At 41.3% G+C, this 23,220-nt stretch overlaps 1 protein-coding gene across 1 annotated transcript; it reads left to right on the top strand.

Annotated features, from left to right (window-relative positions):
• The first annotated feature begins 5,151 nt into the window (after positions 1–5,151).
• LOC124293276 lies at positions 5,152–10,096 on the top strand. The gene is made up of 3 exons (XM_046733530.1): positions 5,152–5,725; positions 6,300–6,519; positions 10,066–10,096. Exons 1-3 carry the CDS (start codon positions 5,237–5,239, stop codon positions 10,086–10,088), a joined length of 732 nt encoding a protein of 243 aa, XP_046589486.1. The 5' UTR covers positions 5,152–5,236; the 3' UTR covers positions 10,089–10,096.
• The last annotated feature ends 13,124 nt before the right edge of the window (positions 10,097–23,220 follow it).

A 23,220-nucleotide genomic window follows, 5' to 3' on the forward strand; every position in this document is an offset into this window, starting at 1 on the left:
TTTTCATTTTCTGAAAACATTTTTTCGTTTTCTGAAAATTTTTTTTCAATTTCTTGTTACGTCCTCCAGACTTCATATTCCTTTCCCACGCTCTTAGTTACCTTACGCTCTGTAGTCTACCCTTATCGTTCGCGAGTCAGCAGGTTCTCCTGTAACTCGCGGCTAGCTTGCCTGCTACATCCGGCAAAACCAGGCAGATCCATCCCAGCGCTCAAGCAAGACACCTATCCCTCTAAACCAAGACCATACCTTTTTCCCTTCACCGACTCCGTTGCATTGACCACTAATAAACAACCATATACCCTAAATCGTTTACCTTCCCTTAATACCGATCCCTTTCTATTCCATTCACTTCCTGCATTGGGAGTAGTAGCACACGAGTGCATAGTCGACGTGAACGGACCCTACAATAGCCAAATAACACCTTGGCTGGGCGTGGGGTAAGCTCCGATTACCGCTCATCGGAACCTACGCAATCTACCCCGTAACATTTTGGTGGCAGCGGTTTTGCCCGTCGACCTACCCGTCAGTGCAGTGCTGCATGTTTTCTACGAAAGTGTTCAGTGCTCAAAATTTCTAACGCCGTGTCAATCAGTGATAGCCGTGTTACGAACGAACTCCGGCCCACAAAGTACTGTGACAGGCATGCAGAACCTATTCAACTCGCCACGGACACAGGCTCTGCAAACAGTCCCCAATTTCAATAACTCTGTCACATTTTGGTACTATTGATATTCATCGATACGTACGACGTCGAATAACTGTGTAGCGAGTGGAAATCCAGTGCGATAGCCAAGTTAAGCCGCACACCGCATCTGAACACATCACCTTTGGAACTGACAAATATTGAATGGACCCTTCCCGCTCATTCGGACTCCTGCAACCCTGTTAAGACGAGAATCTGGACCCGAAAGTGACATCGCCCTAAGACCTGGATTACCACACTTATTTATCAACACGCCACGGAGTACCTCATCTATACCCTTCTCGTGCCGACGCATGACGTGTATCGCCTCTTCAAGTTTCACCTGCGTCCAGCTGCCTAGAACCACGCTGTACTCTGTTTTTGCGTTTACCTTCGCCCTGTCAGTCTATTCTAAGTCTTAGTGTTAAGTTGATATTTTTATTCCTGTACTTGCAATACCCTGCTTAAATCAACATGGCACCAACTAACGAAACCGGTTCAAATTTTTGGTCAGTATAAGATGTCTTGCCGACAATCCCCCCATTCGACGGCCACAACATGCCCTTTGACTCATTTGTAGAACAATTACGTCACGTAGAGACTCTTATAAAAGCTTTGGATAAAATGTCTTTCGCCAAATTTGCGCAATCAAAGGTTACAGGCCCCGCTTCTCAATATTTAATAGGCATTAACTGTAATGACGTCGAGGACCTCATAACTGCCCTTAGCCGAGCATACCGCCCGGATATCCCCATACGCCAGTTATCCGCTCAATTAGGTAGAATTACACAACAACCATATGAGCGCATCATAGATTACTCGTGCAGAATAAGAGCAATATCAAAAGAAATAAGCACAGCGATCATAGCCAAACACCCACCAGACTTAGCAACGCTTCTACTGAACGATCTAAAGAAGGATACCTCTAGATCGTTTATTAGAGGGCTTCGGCCAGAATTGGAGTGGAGAATCGCTACTATCAGACCATTACCAACCTTCGAAACTGCCGTCAGCATCGCCGAAGGTGAAGAAGCCGAGCTAATTAACCGTCAGATGCAATTCTCTGCACATTATTTTACCCCCTCTACACCCATGTGTCTGCCGTTACCCCCCCATACTGCTCCTCCGTCTCAGGTGCCCACCGCGGCCTCCTCTATCCCCCCCCTGCTGTCATTGCCCACACGTGGTTACGTTTATCAACCAGCGCCTCGTACCGAACCCGGAACCTACGCCCAAGCGCTCCATCCGAACACCAGTTCTGCTGACCACGTTAATGCTCTGCCCAGCACTTGTTAATTTTGTAACCACCAGGGTCACTCCATCACGGAATGTCACCGTTTGCAAAGTAAAAGATATTGTACCAAATGTCGCAGAATGGGCCACTTCCACAATGAATGCAACGTAAACCAAGAACTGCACTGCGACAATTGTAATCGCAGAGGCCACACAGTAGACCGATGTAGATCCTTTCCGCGTAATAACCAAGGCAATGCAGGCTCAAATAAACATTTAAACGGGAACATCGCCCGCGGGGAGAACGCGCCCGCGGGGAGAACGCGCCCGCGAGCAATGCAAACAACTAGCGTTCCGATCTTCAAGTCATATCCTCATAACAGCTTCAGCTGACCCTCCACTAATTTCGATCGACACCCCCGAGCTAATAAAAATATCTACATTTATTATTGACACCGGTGTAGACGTCAACTTGGTCAAAGAAAGTTCCGTTAGGCCCCTCGTACGACGAACATCCGACGAACGTTTGACGCTGACTGGTATAACAGACAAAAAGACGCAAACTATCGCAAAAACGGAAATACGTTTTAATAATAAATCCCATACCTTTCACTTGGTCCCTGACTCGTTTCCGATTCCGCACGACGGCATCTTAGGCCAGCCCTTCTTACGAAAAGAGAAAGCAACTATTTTTTTCAACTCGAACTCGGTGATGCTTGGATCCTCATTGCCAATCCACTTTGATAAATTCAATGAACCCTCGTCCGCGCCCGAAAAAACGCGCGTAATTACAATACAGGCCCGTACCGTGGAAGCCATCCCACTAATAGTTGCGAACCCAGACACTAAAGTAGGTTACCTTAAACGCATCGATTTAGGCAACAATGTTCTATGTGGTGAAGCGTTAGTTGAAAACCAGAACGGCATCGCTTACTCGTACGCGTTCAATTGTAACGAATCTGCCGTAGAGATAAGTCCCCCAACAGTAACCCTAGACGAGTTCGACGAGCCACTGAGTATAGTCATGCCCAACGCTACGCCCACTGCATCGAGTAACCACCACAGCGATGCCCGCGCCAAAACCCTCGTTTCGCACCCAGGCCCTCTCCTCAGCAACTCATTAATTCTTTCTGCCGCCAAGCGTACATCGCGACCGACTAATAATCCCCCCTCCTGCCCCATCCAGTCCACTGACCTCGCGCAACTGCAATCCGATCCTCCTATCCCTGACAACAGTACACCCTGTCCCGGTGCCGCAACAGTGCTCTTGACTGACAGTAGGTCAGAAAGATTGGACGTCCTAAAGAGCAGCTTACATCTTGATCATTTGAATGAGACCGAAAAACAATCTATATTTAACCTCGTAACAGAATTTAACCATCTCTTTTATCTCCCAGGTGATAAATTAGGCCACACCAATTTATCTCATCACACTATCCCCACGACGGACAATACGCCTATTCATACCAAACAATACCGTTTTCCCAAAATTCACAAAGACGAAATCGAATCACAAGTTGATAAACTACTCAAACAAAATCTTATTAAACATTCCTCATCTCCGTATAATTCCCCGGTGTGGATCGTTTAGTCTAAGAGCCAGTGGACGGCTACCTGCATGCATTTGACCAAACCTGGGATTTTGTACAGTGAGGCCCCTATACCTACCATATATGAGATGGGGGTTCACTAAGCCCCAACTAGTGGACGCGGCGCGCGCTCAGGTAAGACAGGTATCGATTTTTGGTGAATTTTAAATGCATTTGACCACGTCTGCCGTTTTGATATATGAAAATATATTATTATTATTATCTAAAAATAACAATGGCAGACCATTACCACGCGTTTAGCATAGTGGCAGATATTTTTGAAAATGCTGAAAAAAATTAAATTTTGAAATTAATGAACCAAATCTGCCATTGATATATTTTGTTTATTAGGGTCTTAAAAACTTATATTCATCACGGCAGACGGCTTCATGGCGTACACACTTCAGCAGACAACAGAATCTTAGCTACTATCCGGTCAGATGTATGCATAGACTGTTTATAGCTATCTTTCTTTTTTCCTCTATGGATTACTATTATACTCATTCCAGCCTATAGTATTTTCTTTTATACTTACTAGCATTCAAATAAATCGGGTTTTATACCTGAGAGGGCCTTCAGTTATATCCCCACCCTAACGGTTTTTTTCCAGATGTTTTCAGTATATTTGTGAACGTTCATTGGGAAATCATCCACTCAGATACGCTGCCTGACGGATCAAATATACACTACTCTATGCAGGTCAAGCTTAAACTGCTGATATCAAATATAATATGTGAGAAATGTAGTTTAAAAGTGTTAAACTTTTTTTCAAATATTAAGTAATCAATTATTATCTATAAGCTTAGTTATTACTTGAAAACATCTTAAATTTCAAAATTTGATCAAAAAATTTAAGCATGGAGTTTCCACCACGAGAAAATGAAAATAAAACTTTCTGCTGCGTGTATAGGTGTAATAGCAAGTCTAGTAAGAACAATACTGTTCGATTTTACACTTTTCCTTCGGCAAATTCTAGTTTTGTATTAATCAAAAATAAATTTGGTGAAGATGAAGTAATTGATCGTCGATTAGCTTCGATAAAAGCATTGAAAATTGGGAATGAGGTTACACAGTCAAAAAAAGTGGTTTCATTACATTTCACCAAAAATGACTTTATACCAACATGTAAGTAATTACCTATAGAATTTCATTTCATAATTATTTGTTTATCATCAATATGAAATGAAACTTTTTGTAGTGTAATATTTGTCAGAAAAAATAAAAAACAATGAACATCAAATTTTATTTTTCATTGCAGCCAATGTTGCGATATTGCACCCGCAATTTCATGCGGTGGATCTTTTAAACGAGAAGTTTGGAGACAGAATGCAATTATTTTATACTCATTATCACAACTAGTATCTGATTGCTGTAGGCCACATTTCATTAGATGTCCCGCATCAAGTATATCTTCACCACCAATAAAATTTTTATCACTAGGCTGAGTATTTGCAAACTCACAAATTTCTTGTATTGAAATTTTCATATTTTATTGAATTTTTTTTGAAAATTCGGGTTTAATAACTGTAAATAAATACACGCTTTCACATAAGAACACGAAAGCTGATTTAAAACTGCGTTTTAGAATAGTTACTGCTTCTGCCGCAAGGAGAAGCCACGCCCCCGGCAGATTTCCCAATACAGATGCCTCGTGTTTCGTGAATTAAATAAAATACATAGTGTTGCTTTATTTTGTTTTATCTATTATTTATTAAATATATCTGACATTATGTCGAGTGAAACAGAAGAACTGAAGTGTGTTTTTTGTAATAAGGTGAAAAATGAGAAATCACTGATATTCTCAGAAGAAAGTATGTCAAAATGTCAGAAGATTTTGAGGTTAAGGAAAATTCATAAATTGAAATATAAAGATGTTATTTTACCGGACGAAAATTATGATTTAGCATATCATAGTAGTTGTTACAAGGCATTTACAGCATTGAAGAGACAATTTTACTCGATAGATGGTAAAGGAAAAGTACCATCACAGTCCAGTACGTCTTTGTCTGCAATTGAACAGCCATCTACATCAGCTGATACCTCAATAATTGATGATACAATTGTACATGATTCCCTGGTACAAGATGTGAATCTTCCTGAGACAGAAGTAGAGAAAGAAATTGACGCTGAAGCAGAACAGCCGTTGGAGGAAAGACCACCTGAAGATTCAGCAGAATCATCAACTACTCAGATTACTGATACTGTAGCTCCAACAAGCGTAAATTTGTGTTTTTTTTTGTAATAAAAAAAAGAAACAATATCGGTGTAAGAATGAGCCATTACACACTTCAGATAAGGATCAATTTGCAAAGAGCATTTTATCAAACTTTGAGCCAGATACTGAAATTTACAGCGAAACTTTGACTAAAATACAAAGTGTTGCCTCTCGTGAAGTATATTATCATGATAATTGCCGTCAAATTTTTAGAAATCAAAAAAGATTACTCGTAAAAAGTCCTGTTCGTACTTCATGGCACATCTCCCGAGAAATACATGAAACTGTTTGTAAAGAAATATGTTATTTAATTGAAGATAATGTCATAAATCGAGGACGCTGTTACTTTCTGAGTTACTTACATAAGGAATATCTTCAAATGTTTAAAGATTTAAGTGATGGCTCTGACGCAACATCAATATTTAGCACACACTATTTAGAAGAAAAGATTCACAAGAAATTTGATGATAAAATTCAAATTTTTACATCGAACAAAAGAAAAGTTGTTGCCCCAAAAGGCATTTCAACTATTGATGATTTATTGTTTGCCCATTTGAAAGATCAAGATATTTTGCAGGAAGCTGCTGCCATTTTACGAGCGGAAATTAAAGGTATAAAAAGAAAAAAATTACCTCAGTATTTAACTAGTCAGCGGCTAATAAAAGGTGAATGTTCAACACCACCCCTGATTTCCGAATTTTTTTCATCAATTCTTGGCGGTTACCGTCGTAAACGGCGAAATTGCGACAGTTTCCAACGTCACGTAAATTCTCTGTCACAGGACATCATATATATGACTCACAATGGTAACATTAAAACCTCTAAACACATCTGCTTAGGCATGACATTAAAAAGTATTACAAGCAGTCGTAAGGTTATCGATATAATAAATCGTTATGGTCATTGTATAAGTTACAGCGCTGTCGAGGAGCTAGAAACAGAAGCAATGTTTTCATCAGTCTCACGTACCGGTATATGCCCATAGGGAATTAATACAAATGAAAATCTTGTAGCAGGTATGGCATTTGACAATTATGACCGATTTGTTGATACCAAGACTGGAAAAGACACTCTCCATGATACAGTGGGAATAATGTATCAAAATATTCACCCCAACCTCGAAGACGACGATTTAGAAGAAGAAGATGAAGAAGGAACTGAAGCTAATCAGCATGATAAACGTAGAAGACGATCTTTTGAGGAGATTGATTTTGAGTTACCACAGTGTGCTAAAAAACTCAAAAAAACTTGTACTATTCAACCTGAAAGTGAGGAAGAGGTTAATATAATCGTGCATAAGAGTCTTTACGATCGGATTGATAATATTTGGATGCTAAGTCATGCTGTAGGATCATTAAATACCCCTATGTGGACTGGTTTTAACAGTAAAATTATGACAGATGATACTCCACGACAATTGATTTCGTATTTGACTCCGATAAATCGCTCACCAACAAGCAATGCTGTAGTTTTGGCAACTATGCAGCAATGCATGACAGCCTTGCAAGAACTAAATCAAGAGTACATGCAAGTAACTTGCGATTTAGCTATCGCAAAGATTGCGCTCCAAATTCAAGCTACAGAAGGTAACACCTTCCAAAAATTATTCATACACTTGGGTGCCTTTCACATAATGATGTCATACTTCAAGGCGATCGGAAAATTTGTTAATGATTGTGGTTTATCAACCATCATGGTTGAAAGCGAAATGCTTGCTAGTGGATCCATTTCAAGTTTCATTGAGGGCAAACATTTCAATCGCTGTAAACGATTACATCCAATGATGGCTTTAGGTCTACAAATAATGCATTTTAGATCTTTTCTAACAACCAAAAATATTCAAATTTCTGAAGAAATCACTGACGAAATTGAACGATTACAGAGTTGTCAGTCACCTTCCTTTTTTATTCACAATGAAAGCTTGAAGGAGCTCTGTAATGATTACGCTATTTACGAGCAAGAAACATTAAATGGTGAACATGGTAAAACAGCTCAATTTTATGTGATTTACATCAAGCTTGTTTATTACTATTTACAACTGAGTAGGAGCATTCGTGTTGGTGACTTTCAATTGTATATTGACATTTTACCAAAAATAACAAATTTATTTTTTGTATGTAACCATCAGAATTATGCAAAATGGACTGTCCGATATCATTGCGATTTAATGAAAGTTGCCACTACTCATCCTGGATTAGAGCAAGACTTCCAAAAAGGATTTTTCGGAATCAAGCGTACCGATAAGCCGTTTTCAAGGCAGCCTATTGATCTTACATTAGAGCAGACTATTAATGCAGATGCTGCGAGAACACTTACCGGAATCACAAATCTGACTCACTCGATTTCAGCTCGTCAACGGTGGGCGAGAAGCCACGACATCCGCTCAAGTATAATTACACACGTATTGGATGAGTTAGGAATTACCAAGAAGCAAGATATTTCAGCAGACTTACAGCCACATAATATTAAGAAAAGTTGTCAACAACTTGAAAAGTTTATCGACTCGTTTGATCAATATGTGAATCCCTTCAGCTTAGATTTATCACCTGATCAGTTGTTTAACATAGGTTCCGGGAAAGCTGCATCATCTGAAGTAGAAGGTTTTCTCTTAAACATCCAAAAAAATGGGGAAGAGCTACGGACAACTTTTATATCGGAATGTGCATCTGATTCGAGAAGATTTGAAAAAGCCATCAAAAAAACATCGATACACAACTTTTCAAGTCTACTGGTAAAGAAAAAATCTGTGAAAATAGGTGGTAAGGAGCAAGAGATTAAGTTACAACGAGATTTATTCGGACGTTCGTTGGGAATTTCGATGGACCATCAAATTGATGTTCTAAAAATTTTAGCGTATCCAATATCTCCTGTACCTCTTGCTTTATGTCATCTAGATGGTGGTTTCTGTAAAACTGACAAATCTGTACTTGTAAAATGCCTTGAACCAAATATTGATCAAGAACCACCACGTAATACCGATGTATTGTTAATTGATGGATTTTTCGTTCTTCATTCTATGAAAGAAGTTCCCCAAACATTCGGAGGTATTTCGAAGAAATTTCTGCAAATGGTGTTAAAATATTCCATTCGAAGAATTGACGTAATTTTTAACCAATATTTTTTTCCATCAATAAAGGATAGTGAAAGATGTCTACGGCATGAAGCATCATTGATTGATTACATAATTTCGGGGCCTGAACAGAAGCGACCATCAGATTTTGCTAAAGAATTAAAGAATACTAAATTTAAGGAAGCTTTGGTTGATTTTTTTACAAAACATTGGTCGACTGAGGAAATGAAATCATTTTTAGGCAACCGACAGGTATTTTTAAATTTCCGAAATTGTCAATCGTATCAAGTTGTTAATGACAAGATCCAATCAAGTGTTGTTGAAAATTTATGTTGTACTTCACATGAAGAAGCTGATACCAAGATAATTTATCATGCTTGCAATATCGCAGAGCCGTCTAACATTGTTATGAGAGCCTCTGATACTGATATTTTAATTATAATGATTGGTAATATGACACAATTAAAAAATTCAGATTCCAATATTTGGATGCTCAATGGAACAGGAAATAACGAACGATACACTGGCGTTACAAAAATTTATAAAGAGCTTGGTGAATTGTTAGCCAAAAGCTTAATCGGCTTCCATGCGTTCACAGGATGCGATTTTAATCCAGGTTTCTTTAATAAAGGGAAGAAAAGTCCTTTTACCTTGCTAAAAAAAAATATTGAATTTCAACAAGCATTCGCTACTCTCGGTGAAGAAAATTTGACAGGCGACCAGTTAATAGAGGTATTTGATAGTATTCAGAAGTTTATCTGCCAGCTCTATAATGCGAAAAAATCTATTGACGTTGATGATGGAAGGTACCAACTTTTCGTCAACAATTATAAAGCTTCTGACGTGAATGAAAATTTCACTAAAAAAATACTGAATTTTGATGAAAGCTCAATACCACCGTGTAAGAGTGAGCTTTACCAGCAAACTTCTAAGAACTCATTATATTTCAAGTGTTTGGAGAAATGCTTATAAGAAGCAACCTACCACATTGGACCCATCAGAGTATGGTTGGATTGAGCAGGACGACAAATTTGTATTCAAATGGTTTGATGGTGATCAGCTGCCAACTTCTGTGAGTGACTTAATCACCGAAGTCCCTGGTAAGTTCATAATAATAAATTTTTTATCGAATATGTTCGGATCACTTTTCCAATTATTTTTATTTCATAATTAATGTTTAATTTTTACAGATTCCAATTCTACGGATGATGCAAGACGAGTCACACCACGACAGACTTGACTCCGATGACGGTGAATGAAGATTGAAATTAGTCGGAAAAAATAAATGTTTTGTAAAGCATGCACGATTCATATTTTTTTATTCATTTTTTCAAATTTTGTCTTAAATAAATAAAAAGAAGAAAACTAAATAAATATTTGAATTATTATTTGTTATCTGCAATATACCCTAATATTTGAGATTCTTCCGAAATATATTTGCTTTCTTATCGTCAAACTCATCACTTTTAGTACATAGTTTACAAAATTAAATTTTAAATTAATATGGATGCATGATAAAGTAAATCATATTGATGTAAAATAGGTAACTTAATACATATATGTATACAGGGTGTCCCTAAATTGCCTCCCACGGACTGGCCAGCATGATACCTCGTTAAAATCGAACCGAGAATTTCTTTTCCGGAAGCTCGTCCGACGCATAGTTTTTGAATTATAAGCGATAGCGCTAGGCCAATCAGAGTGCATCATTTCGTCTAGATTTGCCGCCACGGAAATTGCTATTTTGTTCGACTGGGTGAATTATTATTATTTGTTTACGAATTAAATATCGGTGCCTCCCCTCTCTCGCTACTGTACCCCTTCTCGGGCGCTGACCTCGGTATTGTTGCCGCGGTACACGCTGCCGGCCGCACATCCATGGGCGCACACTTGTATGTGGAAACAGAAGCGCATCCTCAAGCATAAGGGGTACAGCAGCGAGAGAGGGGAGGTGCCGATATTTAATTCTTGAACGAATAATAATTCACCCAGACAAACAAAACAGCAATTTCCGTGGCGGCAAATCTAGATGATATGGTTCACTCTGATTGGCCCAGCGCTATCGCTTATAATTCAAAAACTATGCGTCGGACGAGCTTCCGGAAAAGAAATTCTCGGTTGGATTTTAACGAGGTATCATGCTGGCTAGTCCGTGGGAGGCAATTTAGGGACACTCTGTATACATATGACCGGATAGTAGCTAAGGTTTTGTTGTCTGCTGAAGTGTGTACGCCATGAAGCCGTCTGCCGTGATGAATATAAGTTTTTAAGACCCTAATAAACAAAATATATCAATGGCAGATTTGGTCAATTAATTTCAAAATTTAATTTTTTTCAGCATTTTCAAAACTGTCTGCCACTATGCTAAACGCGTGGTAATGGTCTGCCATTGTTATTTTCAGATAATAATAATAATATATTTTCATATATCAAAACGGCAGACGTGGTCAAATGCATTTAAAATTCACCAAAAATCGATACCTGTCTTACCTGAGCGCGCGCCGCGTCCACCAGTTGGGGCTTAGTGAACCCCCATCTCATATATGGTAGGTATAGGGGCCTCACTGTACAAAATCCCAGGTTTGGTCAAATACATGCAGGTAGCCGTCCACTGGCTCTTAGACTAGTTCCAAAAAAACCGGATAGTGACGGCAATAAACGATGGCATATGGTAATCGACTACAGAAAACTTAACGAAAAAACAGTCGGCGACGCATACCCCATGCCCGATATCACGGAAATCCTTGACCAGCTTGGCTCAGCTAAATACTTTTCCACATTCGACCTTGCTTCCGGGTTCCACCAAATTCCCATGCATCCGGATCACAGCACGAAAACTGCATTTTCAACACCTAGAGGCCATTATGAATTTTCTCGTATGCCCTTCGGACTAAAGAACGCCCCCGCCACGTTTCAAAGGCTCATGGACCAAGTCCTTCTAGGCCTACAAGGCAACGAGATGTTCGTATATTTAGATGCCATAGTTATTTACGCTCGAAACTTGCAAGAACATGAAATTAAATTTCGGAAATTAATGAAGCGACTAACCGCTGCTGGTTTAACTCTACAGCCAGACAAGTGCGAATTCTTGCGCAAGGAAGTCGTTTAACTCGGACACCTCATAACTGAGTCAGGAGTAAAACCTGACCCTGGTAAATTAATAGCTGTAAAAGAGTATACTGTCCCCAAAAGTCCCAAAAATGTTAGACAGTTCCTTGGCCTTTTAGGTTATTACCGAAGATTTGTTCCAAATTTTGGAAAAATTGCTAAATGCCTTAACAATTTAACGAAGAAGGATACCCCTTTCATCTGGACGTCCGAACACCAGTCTGCCTTTGAAACCTTACGCGATTGTTTATGTAAAGAACCAATTCTACAGCACCCGGACTTCAACAAACCATTCACGCTTACTACAGACGCGTCAAAATTCGCGATAGGTGCAGTTCTCAGTCAAGATAAAGACGGTGCCGACCTACCGGTAGCATACGCATCCCGAGCCCTCAATCCCGCTGAATTAAACTACTCGGTACCTGATAAAGAATTCTTAGCCGCCTATTGGAGTATGAATCACTTCCGCCCCTACATCTATGGTCAGAAGTTCACTTTAATAACAGACCACGAGCCACTCAAATGGGTAAAAAGCGTCAAGAAGCCTAATTCCCGTTTATTACGATGAAGCTTAGAACTAGCAGAGTATGACTTCGATACGAGATACAAGTCCGGAAAATCTAATACCAACGCTGATGCTCTGTCCAGGAACGCACCGCCCGACACCGCTCAAATTCTTCCCATAGATGCAAAACGCCCCCGTCCAACGACTGAAGCCTCTAGCGATAAACCAAAAAAACGCACTAAAAAGACTCATCAGTACCCCAGACGCCCTCGACAGACCACAGACGAGTCCACCAACCCAGCTCCGCTGAAACACCCTAAAATCTCACAACCCTGTAAGATGATACACTCCTCTGATTCCTCTGATTCCTCTGATACCTCTGATCTCTCCGACGATGAGTTCAGCGATAAAGAAACTCCGTTGCTCAAACCCCCCCTCGTTACCCCGGCACCGATCCCAGTACATCGCCAACCTAAACGCCATCGCGAAAAAAATTCTTCAACAAATCCTGGGCCTCATAAAAGACCATACCTGAGCTATTTTTCAGATTCTTCCCTTAGTTCGGATGACTTACAGACCCCAGAAACTGAATCAGGAACCGATGACTTTTGTCCAGCCACCGATTTACCGGGCCCTTCTTATAGCGATTTCCTCATAGAAAGCGAAACTTTTCCTCTCATGCGTAATAGACGTATCAAAGAAATAAAAGCTGACCTATTACAGCAAAAGGATAACTTGGTTCATTGCATATCGGCTGACTGCCAAATGTCGAAAGGAATCGCTTCAGAACTGACGAAACGTAAATTCATAAACCGCGAACAACTTAGAGAATTCGACCCGACTGTGGCTGACGTTATTTCTGTGGTACATGGAAACCGGAAAATCTATAACCTAGTTACGAAGTCCAAACACAGTGACAAACCTTTGCCCCACATTTTTTTTTGACACCTTGGTTAACTTTAGGAAAACCTTGCAAGAAGATGGCGTAACATCCGTCTCGGTACCATTGATAGGTTGCGGACTCGACAAATTAGAATGGAGCGCGGTACGCAGAATGATCCATTACGTTTTTAAGAATTCGAAAATAAGAATCACCGTTTGCCGCCTCGACTCTCCGCTTCCTGCGTCCGCGCGCCCCTGCATTACACCCCCACCCGTTTATACTAACCTCCCTGACCCTGTCCCTTCCACATCTGGATTACCCCCCCGCCGCCATCTCCGAAAGGAATCGGAACGTCCGACTAAACCTGCAGCACCTCGTCCGATTCCACCTCCACCCCCACCCACTGACGTCATCATGCCCCCCCCTGTCGGGCCTCCGCGTCCCGCTAGGAGATACCCCCCCGCTACTTCCAGGCCGACGAACCCTTCCTTACACTCCTGTTCCCCTCCCCCCTCGCCCCTCCCGCCCACCTCTGATAACGACGACAGTTCCGACTTGCTCACAGACGCTGAATACTATACGTGCACGCAACAATTCGACTCCCATATGCAAATTGCTGACCATAACCATGACAGTGCTCTCAACACTAACGATGATCAAATTAATGACCCTCACGGTTTCGCATATTTTATTGACAACTTGGACGACATACCAGTATCGGACAATGTCAAAGATACCAATGATGGACTTTTGATGCTCAAAACCAACTATGCGCACTTCATATCGACAGACTGCGCTTGGATCAAGGGTATACCAGCCCAACTTGCCGGCGAGAATATCGTTGACCCAAAAATAGTAATGAAGCCTCGTCCGCGAAAATTTGATATCATTGAATCTAAGCACAATAGTCGACGTATTTTCACCCTAGTATTAAAAACAAAAAGCTCGGATAAAAGCAACCTATACGATATCTTCAAGCTATTGTTCAAACTGAAAACGGCTTTAGCCGATTCAAACCTAAAGTCTCTTGCTCTCCCGATAACCGATGACAGTTTAGACGCTCTCGATCCTCGCGTTATCCGAAAACTTCTATCCTATATTTTCGCAGACTTAGAAATTCGAATCATCCTTTGTCGAAACACGACTGTCATCCCAGACGAATGTTTACGAAAAGAAATAATCAGAGAATGCCACCAATCGTTGATCGGCGGTCATCAAGGTGTCACTAAAATATATAACCGCATTTGACAAAAGTATTTTTGGCCCCGTATAAAAGAACAAATCCAAGATTCCATAAGGACTTGCGAGAGTTGCCAAAGAAAAAAATTGGTAAGAGTAAAAACCAAATTGCCAATGATGATAACGGACACGCCTGCCGATGCATTCGACAAAGTGGCATTAGATATTGTTGGACCTCTACCCCTTACTAAATCGAACAACAAATATCTTTTGACGATACAATGCAATTTGACAAAATTCCTGGACGCCATCCCTTTACCTGATGCCACCGCCAAAACTATAGGCGCAGCATTCGCAAAAGAATACATTACACGTTACGGTGCTCCTCGAGCAATACTTACAGACCAAGGACAGAATTTTATGAGCACAGTCATCAAACAACTTTGTAAACTTTTCAAAATTAAGCAAATACGAACCACAGCTTACCGCCCACAGTCTAACGGATCGCTAGAACGCAGTCACCTTGTTCTCACTGAGCACATCAAACACTACACGGATGCTGTTAAAGACTGGGACGATTACATCCGCTTTGCAATTTTTTGTTATAACACCGCGAAGCACGAAGGTACTAACTTCACCCCCCACCAACTAATTTTTGGCTCTCAAGCCAGACTCCCAACAGATGCGAACCCTGCCAGCGCGTATACTCGTTCCTACGATTCCTTCCTTCTAGACTTGATCGCTAATCTATCCAGCATACGAAAACACACCGGGTCCAACCTACAACAAGCAAAGCATCGTTCCAAGACGTATTACGACCGTAATGTCAACAGCCAAAATTTCGAAGCAGGTCAAAAGGTCTACCTACTGAACGAAACCCGATCCAAATTCGACGACCACTATAAAGGTGTGTATACGATTAAACGTATAATTGACAATATTAACGCTGAAATTTGGATTACCCCCGAAAAACTAAGATCGTCCATTTCAATAAATTGAAATTGGCACACTTAACCGACGCTTGAACGAATACGAACTTGACCTGTCCACTTTAGTAGACGCTATCCCCTTCGCTCAAAAAAGGTATCGTCCAGCCTAAAATTCTATCACCAGAACAAATTATTTCCAACCTTAAACATATCCCCCATCCGCGTCGTACAAAACCCCAAATTCCTACGCGCCATGCCATCCACCACCCGCACCTAGAAATAATACCATTTCCCGATGACCTGCCTATTCGCTCTTCGTCGCTGCTCCGGAACCAATCGGAGATTGAAATGACGGAACTAGGCATACCTAAGCCGCGTAAATTGCTCCCCGAGCAAAGCCTTAACGATAGCTCCGAACCACTCGAAGTCTGGCGCTAAGCCCTCCGCTATTAGCAATTATATTCTTTCATTGCCTTTTTCTGCCCATAATAATCTGCAGCCATAATATAATCATCAGCACGTTGCATAAGTTTCGTTTATAACATACACAATATCTATCATATATACAATATCTATCATATATACAATATCTATCATATATACCACCACATTTATACGATGTCATTTAGAAATTTTTTTTTTATTCAAATGTATACTAACCCACTTAAACGCGCACTAACATCTAGGCGCTATATTTTGAGACCTTTCTTTGTAATATTCTGTAAGTGATTCAGTACGATAAGATGTCATTTATAAATTTTTTTTTTTTTTTATTATTGTAATGTATAATGTATACTAACCCATTTAAACGCGCACTAATATCTAGGCGTTAGATTTTAAGACCTTTCTTTGTAATATTCTGTAAATGAGTCACTACGTTTCATGGCATTCCGCTTCCTTCCGAACATCCTATTTCGTACCCTCACCGAATGTTCTTCCCCAAGGGGGGGCGTGTTACGTTCTCCAGACTTCATATTCCTTTCCCACGCTCTTAGTTACCTTACGCTCTGTAGTCTACCCTTATCGTTCGCGAGTCAGCAGGTTCTCCTGTAACTCGCGGCTAGCTTGCCTGCTACATCCGGCAAAACCAGGCAGATCCATCCCAGCGCTCAAGCAAGACACCTATCCCTTTAAACCAAGACCATACCTTTTTCCCTTCACCGACTCCGTTGCATTGACCACTAATAAACAACCATATACTTTAAATCGTTTACCTTCCCTTAATACCGATCCCTTTCTATTCCATTCACTTCCTGCATGGGGAGTAGTAGCACGCGAGTGCAGAGTCGACGTGAACGGACCCTACAATAGCCAAATAACACCTTGGCTGGGCGTGGAGTAAGCTCCGATTACCGCTCATCGGAACCTACGCAATCTACTCCGTAACATTCTGAAAACTTTTTTTCATTTTCTGAAAACTTTTTTGCGTTTTCTGAATTTTTTTTTCATTTTCTGAAATCTTTTCACGTGGTAAACGAATAAATATGAATAATTGCTTAATATATTAATAATAAATGAATAAATAATTGTCGAGTGTATGAATTCGCATTTTGTAACTTCAAATCCATTAAATATCGTATTGATCGTGAAACGTTTCCGTCCGATGGTACATCGTTCGAGGCGTCAAACATCAAATATTTACATCAATTTTATGTCTACACTTTATCCTATAGCTATTGGGGGGCTGGGACAAACCCCCAAGGTACGGTGTCGGTCTGTCCAGGTGCCGCTTGTCATCCTGCCAACTCAGAGCCAATTTTTTTTGTACTATCGTGCTTACTTCGTGTTTTTTGCTGCGTATTAAACACTGTGGAAGAGTGAACTCTTGGTGAGCCGTCAGACAGCGCTCATAATCATCAAACGTGATGCTATTTATCGACGAATTTCTTACACCCTTGGCGCGCTTACTCACTTTCACGCCACAGTCATATTTTTCCCCATCCTCTCCCATCGTAGTAAATGTGTACAGCTTTGCTCGCAGTCCCACAAACTCTGTCATGATTGTACCATTATTTTCATCCTTCATTAGCCCTAGTTGTTTTTTGTTTTTAAGGGGAATACCATACACATTGTCGGGCGAATAGTCAGAGGTATCAAACATTTCATCTACATCACGTTAGATGATATCGTAGATATTAGGCACATTGAATTGATAAATAAGGCTGTCTGTGTTGGTATACATCAATTTAGCTTGTTTATTCGAAAAGTTGGTTTTAATATAATTATAGTGGAAATCGTAGGGAAAGATTTTAGACAGATCTAGAATTGATGCGCCGACGTTAATAGGTTTGGCGCAGTGAACTTTGACACGATTCATTTCAATGATAACCATATCAGTGCCAAATATGGTGCAGCTGTGAAAGTTTGCTCGTGCAATACGCGTTTTCGCACCACCTCTTCCCTCCCATTTTGTAACCAATTTAACATCTTTATGATTTCGCACATTCTCCATAGTCTTGCCGAACACAGCGTTATTCATGAGTTTGTAGAAGTGTTTCTCAAATTCATTCCTCGACCTCTTACGCATGTCTGTGTTGAGAGTAATGTGAGGCTCGAGCAATGGAGATTGTGCAAACTTCAAAATTCTGTGCACTTTCGTTACTTTTAATCCTAAACTCAAACACTGTTTCAAATTTCTATGATGCAATATATACTTTGTTTTGGGGTGAAGGGTGGTCGCGAGTTTGGCATTTTTACTACCTGGAGGAGTAAAATGTTCGGGACAAAGAGGTAAGTCTTTGTGATCCTCGTGGAGTTCCACAGGGTAGTCCAGATCTACCTCCAGAAAGTAGCCGATCGGCGAATCGTCCGGATGGTTCGTTATATCGATGTGCTGATACTCCCACTCGAACGAACCGATTGGTAAATGCACGCTCATAACTGCACCGTACAGATTATTCACGTCAAAACACATGAGATACGATTCCGCTTTGTTTGGATCAAAATCTTTTCCCATGAATCTATTATTGGCCCGAGCGTGTCGATTGGAACATTGCGCTACGCCGCCTCGAATGGCTCTTTCAATAAATAACACCATTTCAGGGTTGTCTAAAAGTTGCAAATTTACATTAGTATGCTTGAGCATCGCGTCAAAAGCAAGTCCCGGTGCAGTGTAGTAGTGCAACGGATCTGAATCGTATGTTGTGAAGCAGCTAGCGCGGAAATTTTCGAAAATATCGGCAAGCAAAAGAACATCGGTCTTCAAATATAAATCTGAATAGCCTCCCAATGACTCTCAATGGAATTCCTCCCAAACAGTTTTCGCGTGCTCGTAATCGGTGTCTGAAATATTTGCATCGCCGAGGTGCGAGTAGAAATGCGTCTTTGCAGGTAATCGCGGTTCATCGAGTTTCCCTCAACAATCGACGTATTCATAGGGAAAAACGCCTTTGCGGGTCATCAAAATGAACCGAGTCGGGTTATTATAAAATTTACGTGTTATGCGTTTATCGGTATCGGTCAAATATTTGGAAAGTTTATCGATGCTGCTAGCCATAAATCGAAACGAATCGATGAATCTCAAGTGCTATGTACTGTAACGCTAAATTCTGTTACCCTCGGATGAGGACTTACCGTTGACACTTTGGCGCGATTCTCTACTTATCCGCAATATCAAACTATAACAAAATAATTACGTTGGGCGCCAGACGCATTAGCGTCGATTTTCAAACAATAATGCAAACCAATAAAATTAACACAAAACCGTACAAAAGAGATAAATAGAGAACCCGTTGTATGGCTGGCTAGGCACAGGTACGATCGCGTACATCCCCGTAGAGTGGCGGAATTCAAGGCAGCTAACAGTAATTCCAGAATTAAAGAAAATAACTAAATAAAGAATAAACTCCAGACAAAAGGGAAATGAACAGGTCAATCGATCATATATTGTCGAGAAGGTTACATGATTGAGACAGGCAAATAAGATGGTATCGATAGCGGTAGTTAATGAAATAAATAATCGTTGTTCACAGAAAGTTCGGTAGAATAGCAGTAAACGGTAGCTTTAGAACGAGAGACGGTAGTTAACAGGGAAAAATGCACGTAGGTCGAGAGATGCGATATAATGCAAGAGTTGACTTAAAACTACACGTCACTGGGCGACGTGATCTTACCCAAGTTGCAAATGACGCTACGAAAATTATTATTCTGTCAATTAGAACGAGAGAACTTTACTGCGATCGGTATAAAACAACGAGACGATAGTTCGGTAGATGATACGACAAATTTACCATAAATTATAACCAGTATGAAAGATTGACATTCAGTAACAATTTACCAAGTCGGCAAACGATCGACTAGGTAGCCTTCGGTAGAATTATTCATAAACGGTAGATTCGACAATTTATAATGATTACGTACTTGAGGAATTAAATGATGAATTCCTAAACATAACTTTTGAGAGAATACCAAAATACAAAATTATGAGAGTGAGAGAATTTCGGAGAGTTTACAAGATAGAGAAATACACTAAAATACACCGCAATACAAAAGAATAATTCACAGAACTTAATTCAACAAAATACGGAGAAATAAATAACAGGCAAAGATAATATAAAATGGTCAGTAGTGACAAAGAAAAATGCGGTAATATCTAGGGGTGATTCTACGCTCGCTTGTACTCCAAGGAACTCGATATGTGATACAATAGGCACAAAAATAATTAAAAATATAATAAGCGATAACAGAAATAAAATATAAAGCACGCTACTATTACAAAAAGAGTATGGAATAAAATATGAAGCCAATAGGGCTCAAAATACGATAGAAAATACAAAAGCAGGATAATAGAGATTCACAAATAATCAGAAAAATCATAAATTCAAGAGGAGTAATTATTTGGCAGTTACGAGGTCGCTCAGATACGAAAATAATAAATTACTGAAATCATGCAGTCACACGGCGGCTTACTGCAAACTCTTGGGCGTGGACCATGATTCACACAAAACTGGCATCACACGATGCAACCAAGAAACAGTAAATGTAATATTAATGACCGAAATCATGCAGCCACACGGCGGCTTACTGCAACTTTAAGCCGTGGACCATGATTCACGCAAAGTCGATAAATACCATAAGAAAGAATAGGAATTATGAGCAACTTCGTAACGGTACAATTCAAAGGCAGAAGCCTTACCTTAACGGTTGACCTCAGGCACACAAACTGACTCTATTTTAAATTAAACTTAGAATAATAAAACGAAAGTAGAAAGGAAGGAAAGGACTTGAATTTACAGGAAGAAGTTAACGGTAGTGCAATGATCAAGAGTATGGAAAAACAGTAGATACGATAATGGTAGAATGAAAGGAAGAAGGATCGGTAGATGAAATCGAGAATAATCGGAAGGATGCGGAAGAACGATGCTGTCCCTCAGCAGGTCAAGCGTAGAATAGCAGGTCGTAGTTCAGCTCGCCGATCTCGCGATTGTCGTGAGGTGATTCTTCTTCTTTGATTGGTCGGTTGACCCCCACCGCAAATAGGCCATCCCCCTGTGGCGAATATTGGTTACTGCGTGGTCATACGTTTTCCAAAATTACCGCTAGATGTGGTGTAATGTGCTGCTCGCGATTTCGTCGTTGACACCAACTCGTACGATTTGTAGTCGCTTCAGTTTACAGTCCAGGCTGCCTATCATCGGGGACTTCTTTGGCAGAGGCATACACAGGGTGCCTCTCGGCCAAAGTTACCGGGTGGAGAGTGACGCCTCATTGTTCACCTCCACCGGCTTTTGTACAGGCAGTAGCTAGCTGCCTGTACCTGAGGTCGTGCAGTCAGACGGTTGGCCAAACCGTGGACCACGACCCACACAATTGGTCCCTGTCGATAGGAAGGCAGCGTCGATCCTCGAAACGATGGCTTTATCACCCTGAACGTAGTGGTTTGGGGTCGGTCCGGCACCAGGCCGGTAAGTCGGAGGATGGCAGGCTACGGTCTGCCCTTCACGCCATCCTTACGGCATCCAATAGAGTTGGCGGCTGGTTCCTCTTCGAGGAACGGTGCCCTCGGCCGCCGGGAGGATTTTTATCTCCCTGTTCACCGGCAGTCGAGGCGATACGGAAGGTTCGGGTGGATGCTACCCTAGGTGTATATAAAGGTGCACCAAGGTAGCCAGTGTAGTCTGATGAGACCGTCAGTCGGCGAAGTCGTCGAGAGCTGCAAACGGTAGATAGTGGTCCCTTGTTGATCGGGATCGTTGTCGTCCAAGTACCTTGTTAACTTGCGCCGAAGCGCGAAATAAAGAATTTACAAAACAGAATTAGTTAAAAAGTAGTTATTGCCTATTTTGTATCGAGTTCGGTTGGAGTACCCTGCTGAGGACGCGTAAACTGAAAATAATAGCGGTTGTGTGCCCTTGTAACGAACGACTCTGAAACGCCACGTTACAGTACGCGCAATGTACATAATACGCTACACTGTTCGGGATATGCTTTCGAATTTCACAAGTCTTACGAGTTTCAAATTCATCTACAGGTTCAGGGATTAATATACATTCGAGATCGGCGTATACGACAAATGGAACGGTGCCCTTGTTTTGAAAATTGGAAAGCACTAAATCTTTACACTTGGGAAATTCCATGCGTACTTTATTTAGCATAATACAATCTTGCCGATGATTGTCGTTGGCGTGTTTCACGCTGAAGTAAAGTGAAGATGATGTACAGTCCAACTCGGAAATATAGCAACGATAGTTGTGAGTCCTATCGGTGTTGATCTTGACCGGGTGGAGGGCTGCTATGACGGACCGGAGAAGGCATCTTTCGTCCTCGTTCCTCACGTTCACCACAGCCTTCTTCCGTTGAATGTCTTGGGGCAGCTCGATGAATGTTAAAGCCCCCGCGGCGAGAGGCTGGTAGCGATTGATATTTACAGCGATGTTGGGGATCTCAATCATACTCCAGCCGGAATCACGTTGCTCGAAATCTTCCACCTTTGATAGCAGATCACCCCGTGCACGTGTAAACCAACCATTTATATCGCTCGATGGGAGAAAAATCGTCACGTTGGAGGTGTTGAAACTCTTGACTTCGGCGGAGATCTCTTCGTGCTTGGCATTTTCGAATTTGCACGATAATATGAGGTTAACCTTCACATTTCCCTCCTCGCGCAGTATCAGCTCCAACTTCTCGGTGACGACGCGCTGCACATCGCCCAGAAAGGCGTCCAAATTTTCATGACGGAGATTTGTGACAACCCCCGTTCTGATTCGGCTGGCAAAAGCGCTATCCACGTCGTCCCATTGTAGGAGTACCGATATTTCCACCCGTCACCACTGTGCGCCGCTGCAACTGCTTGATCTTCGTCACCCATGATTGCAGGAGTGCGATCGTATGTTGGATCCGTATTTTTGCACCAACGGTTGTTCCTCGTTGCATGGAAATATCGCGCAGAACTTGGATATTCGCAATTCCAATATCAGCCCAATGATTGATGACGGCGTCATTATCTTCTCCGGGTGGTTGCTCTCTCAGCAAATTGTACGTCCTCTCCATCTGCTCCGCAAGTCCCATATACGCTTCGACTGCCATGACTTTGACGTTGATATAAGCTGAACTTTGTATAACTTTTTTGACTTGCTCCTATCGTGTAAGACTGACGAGTCTGCATCGGATGCGTTGAGCTTATATGTATATAGGCCGATAGATCGCAAGAATTTCGGAACGATGCGCACTGCGATCTGCGCATATCGGAGGGTAAAATGACGTCAGAGATGCGGTGCGCACTGCGTTCTGCGCATCTCGGAGGGAAAAATGACGTCAGAGATGTGGTGCGCACTGCGTTCTGCGCATCTCGGAGGGAAAAATGACGTCAGAGACGACTGGGTGCGC

The sequence above is a fragment of the Neodiprion lecontei genome, chromosome 3 (genome assembly GCF_021901455.1).
Source record: "Neodiprion lecontei isolate iyNeoLeco1 chromosome 3, iyNeoLeco1.1, whole genome shotgun sequence".
In the NCBI taxonomy this organism is placed as follows: Eukaryota; Metazoa; Arthropoda; class Insecta; order Hymenoptera; family Diprionidae; genus Neodiprion; species Neodiprion lecontei.

Excerpts from the sequence above, each read along its gene's own strand:
- LOC124293276 (XM_046733530.1), top strand. The coding sequence starts at position 5,237 with ATGTCGAGTGAAACAGAAGAACTGAAGTGTGTTTTTTGTAATAAGGTG. Across the intron at positions 5,726-6,299 it reads ATACTGTAGCTCCAACAAGC|GAAGCTGCTGCCATTTTACG; the intron begins GTAAATTTGTGT and ends GATATTTTGCAG. Across the intron at positions 6,520-10,065 it reads ACAGGACATCATATATATGA|CGGAAAAAATAAATGTTTTG; the intron begins CTCACAATGGTA and ends ATTGAAATTAGT.